This window comes from Fukomys damarensis, unplaced genomic scaffold (assembly GCF_012274545.1).
Source record: "Fukomys damarensis isolate Sample0158 unplaced genomic scaffold, DMR_v1.0_HiC HiC_scaffold_26, whole genome shotgun sequence".
NCBI lineage: Eukaryota > Metazoa > Chordata > Mammalia > Rodentia > Bathyergidae > Fukomys > Fukomys damarensis.
Genome location: NW_022900938.1, coordinates 21,256,199 through 21,272,217, shown reverse-complemented (window position 1 = coordinate 21,272,217; position 16,019 = coordinate 21,256,199). Strand labels below are relative to the sequence as shown.

At 46.0% G+C, this 16,019-nt stretch overlaps 1 protein-coding gene across 1 annotated transcript; it reads right to left on the bottom strand.

Moving 5' to 3' along the window:
- Nucleotides 1-298: 298 nt before the first annotated feature.
- On the bottom strand, nt 299-14,841 carry Chrna1 (cholinergic receptor nicotinic alpha 1 subunit). The gene is made up of 9 exons (XM_010607036.2): nt 14,776-14,841; nt 8,925-9,070; nt 8,785-8,829; nt 7,871-7,980; nt 5,579-5,774; nt 4,868-5,105; nt 2,321-2,544; nt 988-1,227; nt 299-709 (listed from the first exon to the last, which is right to left on the bottom strand). Exons 1-9 carry the CDS (start codon nt 14,816-14,818, stop codon nt 578-580), a joined length of 1,374 nt encoding a protein of 457 aa, XP_010605338.1. The 5' UTR covers nt 14,819-14,841; the 3' UTR covers nt 299-577.
- Nucleotides 14,842-16,019: the final 1,178 nt, after the last annotated feature.

Here is a 16,019-nt window from a genome sequence, read left to right as displayed (position 1 = left end):
CTTTCCTAGTAGGTACAAAACTCATACTTTAGCAAAGGACACTGCTCTAGCAATTAGCAGTGACTGCCGCACAAAACCTTGGTTACCTGGGCCAAACTTCCCCAGAGCTGTTTGGAAAAAAACTCTTGTTAGGGCCAAAGGTCCTGAGTTTGGTCCCCTGTACGAAAAACAAGAAAGAAAGAAAGAAAGAGAGAGAGAGAGAGAGAGAGAGAGAGAGAGAGAGAGAGAGAAAGAAAAGAAGAAGGAAGGAAGGAAGGAAGGAAGGAAAGAAAGAAGGAAAGAAAGAAAGAGGGGGGGAGGGGAGGGGAGAGGAGAGGAGAGGAAAGAAAAGAAAAGAACACTTCTTTTGAAGATGCAGTTTCAATCACTAAAAAGGGTTCATTCTTCTGGGGGACACAGCAGGACTGAAGGAAAAAGCAAAGGGGAAAACACTTCTGGCCCCAACCTTAGATAAATACAAGTCATCATCATTAATAAGAAGTACAGAAGGTTGAGAGCTTGGTGAAAGAGTGTATCAAAGCAGGCAGATCCTCCTCCTTCCTGCCTTGGTCTGCTCAGGCTGGTCTTGGCCACCAGCTCATCCTTGCTGGTTTAATTCAATGAGCCGGCCTGCAAACACAGCCAGCGTTCCGATGAGACAGACCAGCATGAAGACCGCGAGGAGAATGTGGTCCATCACCATCGCCACGTACTTCCACTCCTCGGCCGCCTGCGGGAGGAGAATGTTAGACAGAGCCCCAGAAGTGGGCATGGGCCTGCCCTGCTGTTCACCCTCTGTGGCCCTTCAGTGGTGATCTTCAGTTTTTAGGATAATTATTCACATCATGATCAGTGACTGATGTGGCCCAGAGGCGATCGCTAAGGCACATGTGAGCTCAGTAGCTGTGCCCTGAAAGCCACCCTTCCTGACAAGCCAAAGCCTCCCATCCAGGCTCGTGTGTTTGATCACTGAAACCCAGAGGTGAGATTTCCAGCCACAAAGCTTACGTTATTGGATTCCTGGTCTGACTTCATGGTCTCTGCGATGTATTTGACACCTTCGATGGCACTTTTCACCTCGGGGTGTTTGATCAGCGGGGAGTGGAATCCCATGGGAGGAGGCCCTGGCTTCCCAGAAATGTCAGAAATATCAATGTCTTCTGTGAAAATCTTTTTTTCTTGTTTGTCTCTGGATGGTCTTTTCATCGTGGAGAAAAACATTATATTTGGGATCGTGTCGATAAAAACCTAACCAAAAAAAAAAAATCCACGAATGAGAATTGTCGTCATCATATGCAAGCATCAGACTGTCCTTGAATATCAATGTGGTGTTGGCCAAGTCATTCTCTGCATCTCTAGGCCTCTACTTCCTTGTCTTTAAAACAAAACAATTGTGCTAGTTCTTGATGATTCCCTGTGGAGTGTGAAATCGCCTTGGGCTGGTGACGATTCTGTAATGTGAGCAGTTTGCCACTGGAGGGAGCCCGTGCACAGCCAGAGACCTCGCAAGACACCAATGGCGCTTATATTAAGCTTCAAAAGCCCCCGTAGACAATAGAAAGGTTCTAGCAATGTGTCTTGAAGAACATGTGATTAAAGAAAGGACTCCTCTGCCTCAAATACAGTCCCAAAATACCTAAACTGTTCTCTGTTTCTTGTGCCTGAAGAAAATGCAGCAAAGGTATTGTCAGGAGTCATCTAACAGTCCTTATAGAAATAGGACTGTTAATCTAGGAAAAAGAAGACATTGTCAGCCACAGTTTAGTGTTTTCCTAGCATGTATGAGGCCTTAGGTTTTATCCCCTGGCCCCCAGCACCACACAAAAAGAAAAAAAAAGGAGGAAAAGGGGGGATATATTTGAAATGTTAACACATTTTAAAATTCAGCAATGTAAATATTTGAGACTCAGTTCCTCACTGCCATTCACTTTCTGACGCTCTACTCAAGCCCTCTTCCATCTTTAGTCCCTATTCTGTTCTCAGCTGATGATCTTACCAGCAAAAATAAGCCAGTCTCTTCACAAACTGGAAGCCACACAAACAGAAATCTTAAGAATGGCACAGCATAAAAAGGGACTTGATAATCTCCGATCAAAGATATTCTTCAAAATTGGAAAAGGTGTTATTTGGAAAGGGTGTTATTAATTCTGTTTGCTTCTTCCTTCCTGGGAAGGCTATGTAAATTATCCTTCGAAGGAAGCCAAGGGATAACAGGGCTTCCCCAAACACACTGAAGCCCTGAAAGGACTTTCAGTTCCTCCGTGTGCCAGGTGTCAGCGGAGCTGCACTGGCTGTGTCCAGGCGGAGACCGGGGGTCCTCACCGTGGAGGTTGGCACTCACCTTCCGCACCCACTCGGGCATGACGTGGGTGCTGGGAGAGCGGTGATGCGTGTTGATGACGACGACGGTGATGATGATAGAGGCGATGACGAACACCATGGTGAACAACATGTATTTCCCAATCAAGGGCACAGCGCTGGAGGTGGAAGGGATCAGCTCCACAATGACCAGAAGGAACACGGTCAGTGACAGCAAGACAGAGATGCTCAGTGTCATCTTCTCCCCTGGAGAGACAAAAAGAAGAAACACAACAACCCACCCATTGAAGTGTTGAAATCCTAAACCCTGGAACCTCAGAATGTGACAGTATTTAGAGACGGAGCCTTTCAAAATGCAATTAAAATGAGGTCAGGCGGGGGTCCTTGATCCGAGATGACTGGTGTGCTTATAAAAGGAAATGGGGACACAGACATGCACAGGAAAGACCATGCAAGGACACAGGGTGGAGGTGGTCATCTGCAAGCTAAGGTCAGAAGAAACCAACCCTGTCCCCACCTTGACCTCAGCTAACAGCCTCCAGGAAGTGTGACAATGTAACTTTCTGTGTAAGCCACCCAAACCATGGTACTTCATTAGGCAGCTCTTCAAACCCATTTACCAGTGAGACTCTGAGTGGCTTGTTCTCAAAATATTATTCTGAAGACTCTCCTGCAGAATTTCCTGCCTGACCTTAGCACCTTAACTCAGGACAGAAACAGATAGCTACTTCATCTGATGGCCTAGAGTTGTGTTTCTTGGAGGAGCTCAGGAAACCAAGTGGAGTCTGGGTTGGCAAGCTAGAACATTCTGCATCCAAATGCATTAAACCTTGTAAAGCTCAACCTCAGCCTAGTCTGTTTCACAACAGGTGGACGGGCAGCCTGAAGGTAAACACTCACTAAGGGAACAAACTGTGGGACCAAAACCAAGAACAAAATCAGCTGGGCCAAGGAGTTGTCCTGAGCATCCTGAGTAATCTTCTGATCTCCCTGCTCCTTTTTCACTTTTATCTAAGAGGAAGTTTGTTTTCTCACTTATTCCTCGCTTTGTTTTGTTTTCATATTAATGGATCAGGGATCCCTGCCACCCCTTTTTCTTCAGGCCCCGGCTTTCAGAAGTCCTGGCTGAGCAGGCTTGGCTGCAGGAAGTTTAGGGCTGAAGGGTGCTGGGGTGTCCTTGTGGGTTCTCACTATTTAGAATGCGGTAGAGGACCCTTGGAAGTAACTGTCCTGCGGCCAGTCTTGCTGCTGGTGTTCCTGGGAAACCCTCGTGTTGTCCTGCTTTCTGGATTGGAGCTTTCCCCATTCTGGGTGCTGCCAGATGCCAGAGAAGAGGTACAGTTGGTTGGTTGTTTCTGTGCATTCTGCATCCAAGAATTCAACTGACTTTGGATGGAAAATATTTGAAAAAATAAAATTGTACCTGTACTGAACATGTACAGACTTTTACCTTGTCATTATCCCTTAAACTGGTGACGGTGAACCTTTTAGAGCTTTCAATGATAACAGCCACTGCCCTAAAAATAGAGTATAATAACTATTTACATAGCATTTACATTGTGCTAAGTCCAATAGGTGATCTAGAGGTGCTTTAGTGTACATGAGAGGATAGGCATGGGTTATGTGCGAATACCACCCTCTTTTATATAAGGGACTTGAGCACACGTGGATTGCGGCATCTGTGGAGGTCCTGGGACCAGTCCCCCACAAATACTGAAGGCAACTGTGAATACAGGACACAAAGTGGATGCAAACAAGAAGTTGCCCGTTCTCACCCGGTGGGTGGGAAGCACACTCTTCCCATATTCTCTGTACTCCTGTCACATAACACTTGCTCAGCGCCTATTTTTTGAATGATTGAGCAATTTCTTTCCTTGTTGGATATAAACTCTTGTGGCTTTTAAAAATCATTTTGATAAAATTGCTACCTGTCATGAATTTGCAGGCTGTCTTTCTTTTTTCCCTACTTGACTGCCATAAACTGTTTATGAGTAGGGACCTGCTGGTGGGCATATGGGTCCCCTTCCTCCCTTCTGCTAGGTTGTTGGTGTCTGATGCAATTATATCACAGGTGTGAGTCCTCAGTAGCAGGTAAGTAAGTTGTCCAGGCTGACATGTGAGGAAGAACTGCCACTTGGGAAGCATGGTCTCGGGGGTACAGTCACTGCCATCTGGAAAACAGATCGCAGAAGCTCCTTTCAAGTGGCAGGCAGTGTGTAAAGGAGCAAGAGCCGGAATAGTCAGTATACAGGAAGTGATGTCATAGGGAAGGGACAGGGAGAGTCTGGTCATGTGGGCACATTTCTGGGCCCACAGTTGGTACTGAGCAAACGGGTTGGTAGTTAATTCCTTTGAACTGGACTGAGCCAGGAGTGGGCATCTTTAGGGTCTGCTCTCAAGGTCTGTGCGGCTGTGAGCCCCGCCCACATCACTCTCGCCCCTCGCGTGGCCACCCGGTGAGGGTGCCCTTCCTCTGATGATGATGGGGTCCGTGTGCCCTGATTGTCAGCACACGATTATTTCTGGCTCATCCTAAAATAGCAGCAGCCGCCATGGCAACTGCGCCCACCTGAATCTGTGGGCAGGTAGAACACCAGGCTGGTTAGGAAGGAGAAGAGCAAGCAGGGAATGATGACATTGACAATGAAGTAGAGAGGCAGGCGCTGCATGACGAAGTGGTAGGTGATGTCCAGGTAGGGGGTGTTGGGGCAGCAGGAGTAGAACACCCAGTGCTTCCAGCCCCGGGACTCCTTGATCACCCATTCCCCGCTCTCCATGAAGTTGCTCAGGTCTGGCTGGTCGCTCTCCTGAGAAAGAAAGGAGGTGCTTTAGTGTACAGCTGAGTCACCCTGCAGAGGGCAGGGCTTGTAATCAGCAGCAATAAGACCATCAATCGTCTCCAGTCCGGTGGGTCACAGACTGGAAAGGACCCTGGGCCATTACAGATTTGGGGCCTTAGTTTCCTGCTGTATAACACTGGAGGTCTTGGACTATGACAGTTTTCATTTTGGCTCTGTGTTTGAGTCACCTGGGTGCATTAAAATATATTGGTGCTCTTGTGCCACCTAGGACAGATCAAATCAGACTTGAGGCAGTGCTGAGCATAGAAAATTCACTTGAATGCCTCATTCTCATGTGTACCGCATAAAGAACCCTTCCCACCCACTGAGAACCATCAAACTAGGTGATTCTAACTGGTCCTGAGAGCTGACAGTTATCCAGGAGCACTGGACCCAAGTCACCTTCCCTGAGAGCAGCTCCTCGTGCAGTCACCACTCACCGGGTAGATGGCCACCACCGAGCCATCATAGGTCCACGTGCCCAGCTTCATGCTGCAGTTCTGCTCATCAAAGGGAAAGTGGGTGACGATGATCTCACAGTAGCTTTTAAAGATGGCTGGAGGTGTCCACGTGACGTGGCCCGAGTAGTCCAGGAGCACTTTGGTGAACTTGACAATGGCGAAGTCACCATCTGCACTACACATGATATAAGAGGAAAATGGCTCCAAGTACCTTCCCTTCTGCTTGGAGATGTCAACAATATAGCTGTTAATTATTCAGGTGCTATTTATAAAACCTCTCTTTTGGGGAGTATTATCAAATCCATGGCAGTATTTCCCAAATTTGCATGGTATTGAGAATTGCTGAGGTGCTGGTTAAAAATACAGACTCCTGAGCACTGTCTAAGCCCCAGAGAGTAGGAGCATCTGGGGTGGAAAATGAGACTCTTACAGGTTTCAAGAAATAGCAGGTAACAAGGGTCCTCTCAGTTTTTCTTTTCTAGTCCTAGTGGTATTTGTAATGTTACCCTTTCCCAATATGCTCTGAGTGTTAGCTGGAGGAATCCAGGATTTGGAAATAAAACCACCTCCAGGGGCTCAGTACTATGACAAACAGACTATTGGAGGAGTCTTTTACCTTTTAAAGAACTGCTTAGAACTCAGAGGGTGGGGCCCCAAACTCAGGTGCCTCCTGAGCCAGACAGGTGAGGAAGGCACAAAGATGAGACTGAAGAGCACACAGGTACCACCATGCCCACCGCCCCAGAGATGTGGATTCTTGCTTAGGGGTTGGAGATCACAGTTTCTTTATTTAACTATTTCCTTTTTGTTTGTTTGGTAAATACTGGAGATCAGACTCAGGGCCTCATCATATTCAAGGCAAGTGTGCTACCAATGAGCCACCTCCCCAGCCTGAAAATTTCCAAATTTTTGAGGGCTGGACTTTTCTAGAGAGGCTAGAAATCTTGATTTTAATGTGATATTTCCTGATTTTCCAATGTATCTCAGTTTTTTAAATAGTACTAATAAGCTGCTTCCTTATTCAGTGGGCAGTTTACTCTTTTGGGAACAACCTGTGCTCCAGGGTCTTTGCAAAGAGCAGCACAGTTAGTAGGATCCGCATAGATTGTGGGCTGCAGCTCATGGTGGAGGGGGTGCTTGCTTAGCACACATACCGGCTGCTGAGCTCTGTCCCAGCACCACGAAAGAAAAAGATTAGAACAAGTGTGGAATCAGTAGATGGGGATTTCCTCTGTGGGATTTCAGGGACAAAATGGCTTATGTTGGTCCCTCCTATCAAAAACCAAGAGATGGTCTTCCTCTTTATTTTTCCTTGGGACAGAAGTTGGGCTCTTTGTCTGGCATGTAGTAGGCATCGGATGCTCCCCAAAATGCAAAAGGTCCTAGGATGGCCGACACCTCTCCCTATAAGCAGGGAAAGTGGGGTTCCTGCCCCACTGACGTGTTTCTGAGTGAGCCTGGCAGAGGGAGGAGAGGTCTTTAGTTGCTTCCCTCGGTGTCTTACTGAAAGAGGATTGTAACACAGACACTCCGCTCTATCAGCATACTTGCCCGTGTTTACACCGCTGGTTGGGTAATGCACTCAAGCTTGTATCCTGAGTGTAACTGGGCAGTCTATGATAGAAACTCAGAGTTGGCCAGGCGGCTGGCCAGGCTCTGGTTTCCGTCCCGCTGCTCCACCCCCAGTCGCTGGGAGGAGCATCCGCTCCCACACATGTATGATGTCAAACCATAAATCCTCTCTGCTGATGAGAACAAACGCTCCTGCCTGGAAAGGATGCTCTCTGAAATGAACACTGCCTGACAAATGAAGGGCATATGATAATGAACGTGTCATTAAACCAGAGTGTCTTGAATCTCATTATAATTTCACAACATGCAGTCTGTCACGGGGCCCAGTGCCTGGGCGACGGAGGTATCAGGACCATCAGTGTTGGGCTGGCCTTCAGGATGTGATGAATAGCACCCCCCACCCTCCCACCCCTGCAGACCTGTTTGCTATCAAGGACTTTTGATTCCAAGAACTCAGGGATAGGAAGTTTGGGTGCCTGTGGGTTAATACCACACATCCCCCAGGAGCCCTTGGCATCAAATGTCCCCCACCCACAGCCCTGACTCCATTTGGCTCAATAATTGTCTCTGTTCATGCCACAAGGCACCATATGGGCCCCTCCACCTGTCAGTGTGGCTCTGGGTTTTAAGAGTTATTTAAGGTTAACAGCAGCACCCCTCCCTGAGCCCCAGGCCCTCCCTGCCTGTCCCTCTGCTTACTTGTTATACAGAACAAGGTCAGGCCGCCAGATCTTTTCTGAGGGAATGTGGATTTTTTTCACACCGCCATAGTCATCTGGATTCCACTTGAGGTTGTAATCCACCCATTGCTAGAAAGGAAGACATTTAGCGAATTAAAAAGCCAAAAGTGTGGGGTTTTTTTTGTTTTTTTTTTTTTAATCTAGAGTGATCAAGAGCCCTGGTGGGCATGGTAAGTCAGTATCAGAAATGGTGCTTTGGTATTTAAGTTAAAATTAAGTCAGCAAGGTAGGCCCTAATCCATATAACTCTTGTCCTTGCAAAAGGGGACATTCACAGATGTGTGCGTGTCTGTCTCAAACAAGAAGAACGCCACGCGGACCTGAAGACTGCCATTGACAAGCCAAGGAGAAAGTTCTGGAACAGACACTGCCCTCACAGCCCTCAGAAGGAACTGACTCTGCTGACCCCTTGGCTTTGGACTTCCAGCCATGAGAGACTAACTTTCTGTTGTTTAAGCCACCCGGTTTATGGTACTTTGTTATGGCAACACTAGCAAAATAATATGCACAGAAAAAGCCCAAAGTGAAAAACAGAAACAAACTGGATCTATAGTCCTAAATACAGTATCTGCCACCAACATTTTGGTATGTATCCCTGTTACCCAGATTGATTTCCTCTGGGCCCAGGCTTAATTTCAGGTTGGATAAAGACAGCATCAGGCTGAATGTGGTAGCACACACCAGTAATCCCAGGACTCTGAGAGGATGAGGCAGGACCATGCAAGTTTGGACACAACCTGGGTAACTTAGAGCATGTCTCAAAATAAAAAGTATTTTTTAAAAGGGCTCGGGTTGTAATTCAGTGCAGAGGTCCTGGGTTCAATTACCAGTATGGAAAAAAAAAAAAGCAATTTCAGTATCTAGTTGAATTACCTGTTTCAGACGAACATTGGTTGTCACAATTTGATTCACTTCATCCTGAAAAATGAGAAGACCCCACCTTCAGGAAGTAGGAAGGAGAACCAAGGAGAGAGCTGGGGTGTGAGGGAAGGGGGTCCCCAAGTGCTGCTCACCACGTTGATGAGCTGTATGAGCTGCAGGCCCACTGTGACCTCCACTATCTGCCGGTGGTCCTCCACTGGCCGCACCACGCTGCTGTAGTTCTTAAATAGCTTTGCCACCAGACGAGTCTCATGTTCGGAGCCCAGGATGAGGCCAGCTGTGCAGCAAACGACACATCCCTGTCAGACTCTGCTTTCTTCTCTCCAGTCCCTCATAGGAGGAACTGAGGCAGAACCAGCTAATGGAAGGTGCTCAAGGCCTCTGTTTCATGGCTCTAGAGCGCAGCTTTTATTGTCTTAAGTTCCTTTCCAGGCAGTTGCTGCTCCCTTGCAGGCCCCCAGTGGGGACTTGGCTTTTGGACAGGAGAATTCCTTAAAAAATAGTACCTGGCTGAATCAAATTTGCCAGAAAACACATATGCATGTGCACATGCCCAGAAAGGTCCACAGGAAAGTCAGCGTCAGTATTATGAGTATTATAGAGTATGGTCATGATGTTACTAAATCTTGCATGGGCTGACCTCAGATCTCACAGTGCCACGAAGAGTAGAAACTAAATGCTGGTTTGCATACCCTGAGTGGACATAGTTAACCAAATGGAAAGTAACAAGTGCTGGTGAAGTTTTGGAGAGACTGAGATCTCAGGTCTGTTGCCAGTGGGAGTATAACAAGGCTGTTTCAGTTAGACAGAGTTACCATGCAACCCAGCATCTGCTCCTAGGTGCAGACCCAAAAGAATAACAGCGTATTTACAACACCCAAAAGGAAGAAACAACTCAAATGTCCATCAGCAGATTAGTGGATGAACAAATTGTGGTATATCCAAACAATGGAATATTATTTGGCCACAAAAAGGAATGAAATACTGACACATGCTACAACATGGATGAACCTTGAAAACATTATGCTAAGTGAAAAACCTAAACAAAAAGAGGCATGTATTGTATGATTCCATTTATGTGAGGTTTCCAGAATAGCTAAATCTATAGAGATTGAAAGATGAGTGGATTAGTGGTTGCTGGGAACTGGGAGGGGGAACAACTGCTTAATATGTTCGGAGTTTCCTTTTAGGTGATGAAAAAATGAAAAATTCTGGAACTCAGTAGTGGTAATAGTCATTTAATATAGTAAATGTACTTATTACCATGAACCATATACCTAAAAATGCTTAAAATGGTAACTTTTATGTAATTTTAATATAATTTTTTAAAAAATTACTGCTGGGGGTGAGGCATTTAACCCAGTGGTTCTGCCACTTGCCTTGCAAGCGCAAGGTCCCAAGTTCGATCCCCAGTACCAAGAATAAGATAAGATTTAAAAAAAATAAAATTAAAAAATCACTGCTAGTGGATCAATGTCTCCATCAAACTGTTTAAATAGGATGAAAACCCTGTGCTTTGTCAACCTGGGTTCAGGGCTCCTATTTGGAACATGCGTAATTGCAGGGAAGCTTGTGTACCTCTCCCTTTGGGACAAAGAGCTGTTTCCCTGAGTATAGCCTTCTCCACCCAGCCTGGTATGTGACTCTGCCCTGCTCAGGGAGGTGGGCCATTTGTCAAAGAAGGCTGTGCGTCTGGAAGACTGAATTCTGAATAGAACCCTGTCATTCTGAGCCATGCCCCTTACTATTACTCTTACTCTTACTGTTACACGTGCGGCACCGGCTCTCATGGAGCCCACAACTGTGTGTGCCTTGATTCCTCGAGAAAATGGGTTCCACATTCCAATGAGTGCCTGCTGAGAGTCTTTGTAACTCAAGCCTAAGCTCACACCATCGGAGAAGTAGACAGCAGCCCATCTGCCCAGATTCGTGTAACCTAACCTCCCCTTTCAACAGGCTAAGCAGAGGCTGACTTCTCCATGGGCCAGGAAAACTCTAAATGTTGAATGAATGAGGTACTTTCTCTTTTTTGCCCAGTAGTGTTAACTGACCACCTCTAAGACAGGTTATCATTTTTCTCAATAACTTTTCTCCTTTGGTCCTAAGTTTGGAAGGTTATAAACAAGATTAATTATCTTTTCTATTTTTAGTCAATTAAAATAGTTGTCAGCACAATGACACAACTTGTATGCCAGATACCTTTATTTCTTTTTGCTTTTATGAGAGAGAGAAAGAGACAGACAGATGGACAGACAGGATTAAACCTAGGGCCTTTGCATTATTTTTCGATTTTGAGTCACAGCTTTGCTAAATTGTGCGCACTGGGCTGGAACTCATAATCTTCCTTCCTCAGCCTCCACAGTGCTGGGATTACAGGTGTACAACAGATATTCTCATAGTATTTTATATATGTGCACTCAATCCTCACAACTGTGTGAGATAAATACTAATTTTGTCCCTATTTTACAGAGGAGAAAACTTGAGAGTCAGATAGTTGAGCGATGCATTCATGGTCCCTCTGCCATTTGGAGATGGGGTTACAAACAGGCAGTTTACCTGCTCCTTAAACGTAAATATCTTATTTACAGTCAGATTTTGGAAGTTTTCAACCTTTAAATATCTTTGTTTTCACCCTCATGGACTCTGGCATGGTTTAGATCTGAGATGCCCCCTAAAGGCCCATGGGTTCCGAGGTGGGGCCTTGGAAACGACTGGGTCATGAGGCACCAACATCATTAACCCACTGCAGAGTTCGGAGCTGAATGTGTTCTGAATAGGCAGTGGGGGCCTCACTGAAGGGGGTGGTCATGGGGCTGCCCCTGGGGACTACATGGTGTCCCTGGCCCCTCCCTGGGCTTTTTCCTGTCTCTCTCCTCTCTGGCCACTAGAAGGTGATCTGCTTTGCTCCATCCCATGTTCTCTGCCGTGAAGTTTGGCTTCACCATGGGCCCAGGAACAATGGAACCAAGTGACCATGCACTAATCTCCAAAACCATGAGCCAAAATAAACCTTTGCTCCTTTAAGTTGCTTTTTCCAGGAATTTAGTCATAGAAACAAAAAGCTGAGGAACACAGACTGTGTAGGAAACTCTTGACCTCACCCAACTCTTCAGTTCTGGTTGTCCAAGTTTTCTGAACCCCAAAGCTGCCTAGGACACCAAAGGTGCCCGACCATGCAGAGCTTTCACAGGACACCTCCCCAAGCCACCCCACATTCCTGTGATTTGGTCCTTCAAGGTTTGGTTTGGTCCTTCAAGGGAGTGTGTTGTTAAAGACCCAGTGTTGGGGGTGCTCCACTAAACCCTTATGCCACATCTGTCCTGTTCTCCCCACCTTGCCCATCCCCGGCTATATCACCATGGGGACTGGGCCTGGTGAGGACCACTGAGTGCTCTGACTATTGTTCTGGCATTGACCTGGGCTGTGTATTTTAAAAGACTGTTTATTCCACTTTGATAGGAAGAACATACCAGAAAGCAATGGATAGCGCAGATAGTCAGAATTATGTTGCAGAAAAACTATTTGAAAACTATCCGGCCAAGCTATGGTCCACTAAGGAAAAGGGGGTATCAGGGGAGCAAGAATGTCAGCATCATAGTGACATTTACCTCCTCCTGTCCCACCTAACCAATGACAAGATGCCTTGTTGCTCCCATAAGGAATTTCCAAATAGGTCTCCTCTCCTTCCCTTCCCTTCCCTTTCCTTTCTCTCTTTTTCTATTCTTTTCTTTCAGTACTGGGGGATTAAACCCAGGAACACTCTACTGCTGAGCTACACCTCCAGCCTTTTTTTTTTTTTTTTTAGACAGAGGCATACTAGTTTGCTCATGTAGGACTTGAATTTGTAATCCTCCTGCCTCAGCCTACCTGAGCGCCAGAAGTACCGCTAGGCACCACCACACTTAGCTATGAGTCTCTGTCTCCATTCCTTAGGTTGGTTTCATTGGTGCAGGCTAAGGGGATAGAAAACGTACAGGACTGGAAGTCAGAGTCTATGATTTCCTCTCCAACTCCAATATGGTCTGGAGAGTTGGGCCACTTCTTCATGGATTCAGTGAAGCATAGTAACTTTCATAAAAAAGGCCAGGTGAAAATAAACAGATAAAAAAACATATCAAAGTTTCCCCCTTTCGCAAAATTGTATTGGTAATCTTTATTCAGATGGTAACATCATTCATCAAATATTTGTTGAGTGTTTGCTGAATGTAGATATGGTTTAAGGAGCTTTGAGATATTTGAAGGCAAATCTGGTATGAATCCTGTCTCTACCCTCCCAGAGATTAACATTTGTCATTTGCATAAATAACTGTGAACAAATTGGAAAGTAATATGCAGTGAAGTACTTAGGACTCCGGAGGCGGAAGAGAGGAAAAGGTTGGAATGAAAGGTGCTATATAAATAGAGTGAGGAAGGTAATGTGTTAAGCTAACACAAGAAAAAGTGTATCTGAAATGAAAGAATTTTGCCCGTGGAGAACTCATTCTAACTAGGGGAATTCAACCACAGTTTCAAAGTGTACTTTTTGTACCATACTGGTTCAGTCTATATTTTTATGTAGGAAAGAGCCACCTGTGTTGGAAAAAGGAAATTTGAAATGTTAATAGCTACCTTGGGTAATTCTTATCTCAGCCTGATGTTGTATCTCTTGCTGCTTTGGCAATTTCAGGCTTTCTGACGATGTATGTAACAAACCAAGCCTCCAGTTGATCACAATCCAAAATTTATAAATAAAATGACCTGGGCAGGTCATTTCATGTCTTTAAACCCCAGGGTCCTTACAGTGAAATACTGAGCATGTTTGGTCTGGATCTAAACTCCCATGAGCCACTCCTGGGAATCAGTGCCAGCAAACACAAGGTTTGATCAAAATGCATGTCATATACTTCTTTTAATAGATAAATATGCATTTTTAGAAGTCTTTGGTATCCAAAGAGACCCCCTAAGTATATATATAGATGCATATAACCGAAGGATTTTCAGTGAGCATGGCATTTGCAAACACACACACACACAAATGCATGCACACACGTGCATGGACACACGCATGCGCACACACAAGCACATACCAGGCTAGCTTTGGTTGGATCAAGTCCAATCTCACAGGATATACCTTATCTGAGTTTATCCTATTTCCCTCAACTTTATTATTGAAGAAAATTAATAATGCAGCTCTTTACCTCTTGCCAGAAGGCTTGTGATTGTCAGAACACTATGAGAGAAGCAAAATCACAGGATGTCTGCTACCTTGTTTCTCAGCTGGGATGACATCACCAGTAAACTTTTCCACAGAGCAATCCGCAAACATCTCCTGTTTCCCTCTACTGGAAGTTTGGGATTCAGGATAGTGTTTCAGTTGCTGTACGTGACACATTCCAGAGCAGAGTGCAGCACCCAGGCTGCGCAAGTTTTTATAGTTTCAGTTCAAACCCACACCTATATATAGTAACACCCTTTTAAAAGGAAGTAGGCAAGAATGCATTCAGATGGACTTTGTTTTAACTTCAGGAGTTTAAAAAAAAATCTACAAACTATTTCATCTCCATGGAATTTAGTTATAGTTATTAACAAGTTTCTCTTTCCACCACTTGTAGCTGTCCATCAATCCTCTTCTTTATCTGAACTCATGTGTTCTCAGCGAAAAGCCTTGTTAACTCGATTACTTGTATTGTAAGTTTCTGCTCCAAGTCCCTCGTTGTTCAGGTATGAAAGCCACCCAGGGCGCTACCATGGTCCAGCAAGGGACCAGATTCCACTCATGCGGCTGAGGTGGACACCAGGCATGGACATATCTGAGCGTCTACCTTGTGGCCTTTGACCAGGCAGCTCCCACGTTAAGTGGGTGACACAAAATAGAAATCTTTGTTCAAAAACCCAGTCAAGCCAACATCAGGAAGAAACTGGCAGGGTAGCCTCTGACTAGCGAGACCCTGCCGTTCTGTGTTCCCATCAAAGAGGCTAGATTGGCCTGAGGGTCTCACTTACCAGAGCAGAGGCCGAGCAGCAGGAGGAGAGGCTGGGCCTCCATGAGCTGTGGGTGCTGTGGGGACCCGGAGCAGCGTGGCGGCCTGTGTGACTCCCTGGTGCTCTCTGGCTGGACACTTGGCTGCTAGGGGTTGTGGGAAGCAAGAGGAGTCAGTGGAGCTATTGTCTTTCACCACCTGTTAGCGGCTGTGACAGCTGAGCTGTCCCTACCCTGGAGCCCAGGAAGCTGCTTGGGCCTGCTGATCCAGGTGTGTCTCACTTTACAGGCCCTGTGCTTTTGACAGTGAATGTGATCTGGGTTATATTTTGAGGGTATCACAAGCCAGTATTTTTTGTGGTGGTTGTTTTTGTGGTGTTGGGGATCAAACCCAGAGCCCCACACCCTAAATATGCATTCTACAAGTGAGGTACAACCTTGGCTCCATCAGCAACTTTTAATGAACTGATCTACAGGAAAGAAATCTTTGAAGCTAGGCATAGTGATGCACACCTCTAATCCCAGGACACTGGGAAGCTGGGGCAAGGGGATTGTAAGTTCGAGCCCAGCCGGAGCAACTTAGTGAGATTCTTCCTCAAAGTGGGTGGGGGGAATGGTGGGAGCTGGGGATGTGGCTCAAGGCCAAGGCCCTAATTTCAATTCCCAGAGTGCAAAAAATTTTTTGTTTCTTCTGAATGGTGAGCAGCCTTCACCCTTTTGTGTAAACCAGAACCACATGGATGTGTGCTGATTCTGTTAGGTCTTTTGGGCTGAGTAGACACCAGCTGCTTGTGCAATCCTCATAGGTCACACAAGTCCAGTCTCTAGACAGCCAGGTGCCTCTCCTCTGATTCGGGGTGTGCTGAGTGCCTGGAGTTCTGTGTCTGCATAAGCTTGAGACGTTGAATCTTCTACTGGAGGCTTCTCCATATTTGATTGTGTTTGGCTTTTAACACAGCTTCTTCCATAAAACTGGCCTCAGGGGCCCTGGAGTGGCTGTTCCAAGGCCTGGCCCTGTATTGGGCAGTGCACACCCCACATGAGCCATCAGCCAGGGCAAACTGCCATCCCCCGTGTACCTTATTCAGCGGAGAGTAATTGTGGGGAAAGTTCCCACTGTGGCTGCACTTGTTTCCAGTTCCTGCTTACTTCCGCCCATTCTCTGCCTACTCTCCCTGGGGGAGGCCAGGAGCATAGTGGTTCAGCTTTTCAAATCCTTTGTTTAAAAAATTCCTGAAAACCAGCAATTTGTAATTGCTCAGTGAAG

Excerpts from the sequence above, each read along its gene's own strand:
- Chrna1 (XM_010607036.2), bottom strand. The coding sequence starts at position 14,818 with ATGGAGGCCCAGCCTCTCCTCCTGCTGCTCGGCCTCTGCTCTG. Across the intron at positions 8,830-8,924 it reads TCATACAGCTCATCAACGTG|GATGAAGTGAATCAAATTGT; the intron begins GTGAGCAGCACT and ends CTCATTTTTCAG. Across the intron at positions 7,981-8,784 it reads CCAATGTTCGTCTGAAACAG|CAATGGGTGGATTACAACCT; the intron begins GTAATTCAACTA and ends CTTCCTTTCTAG.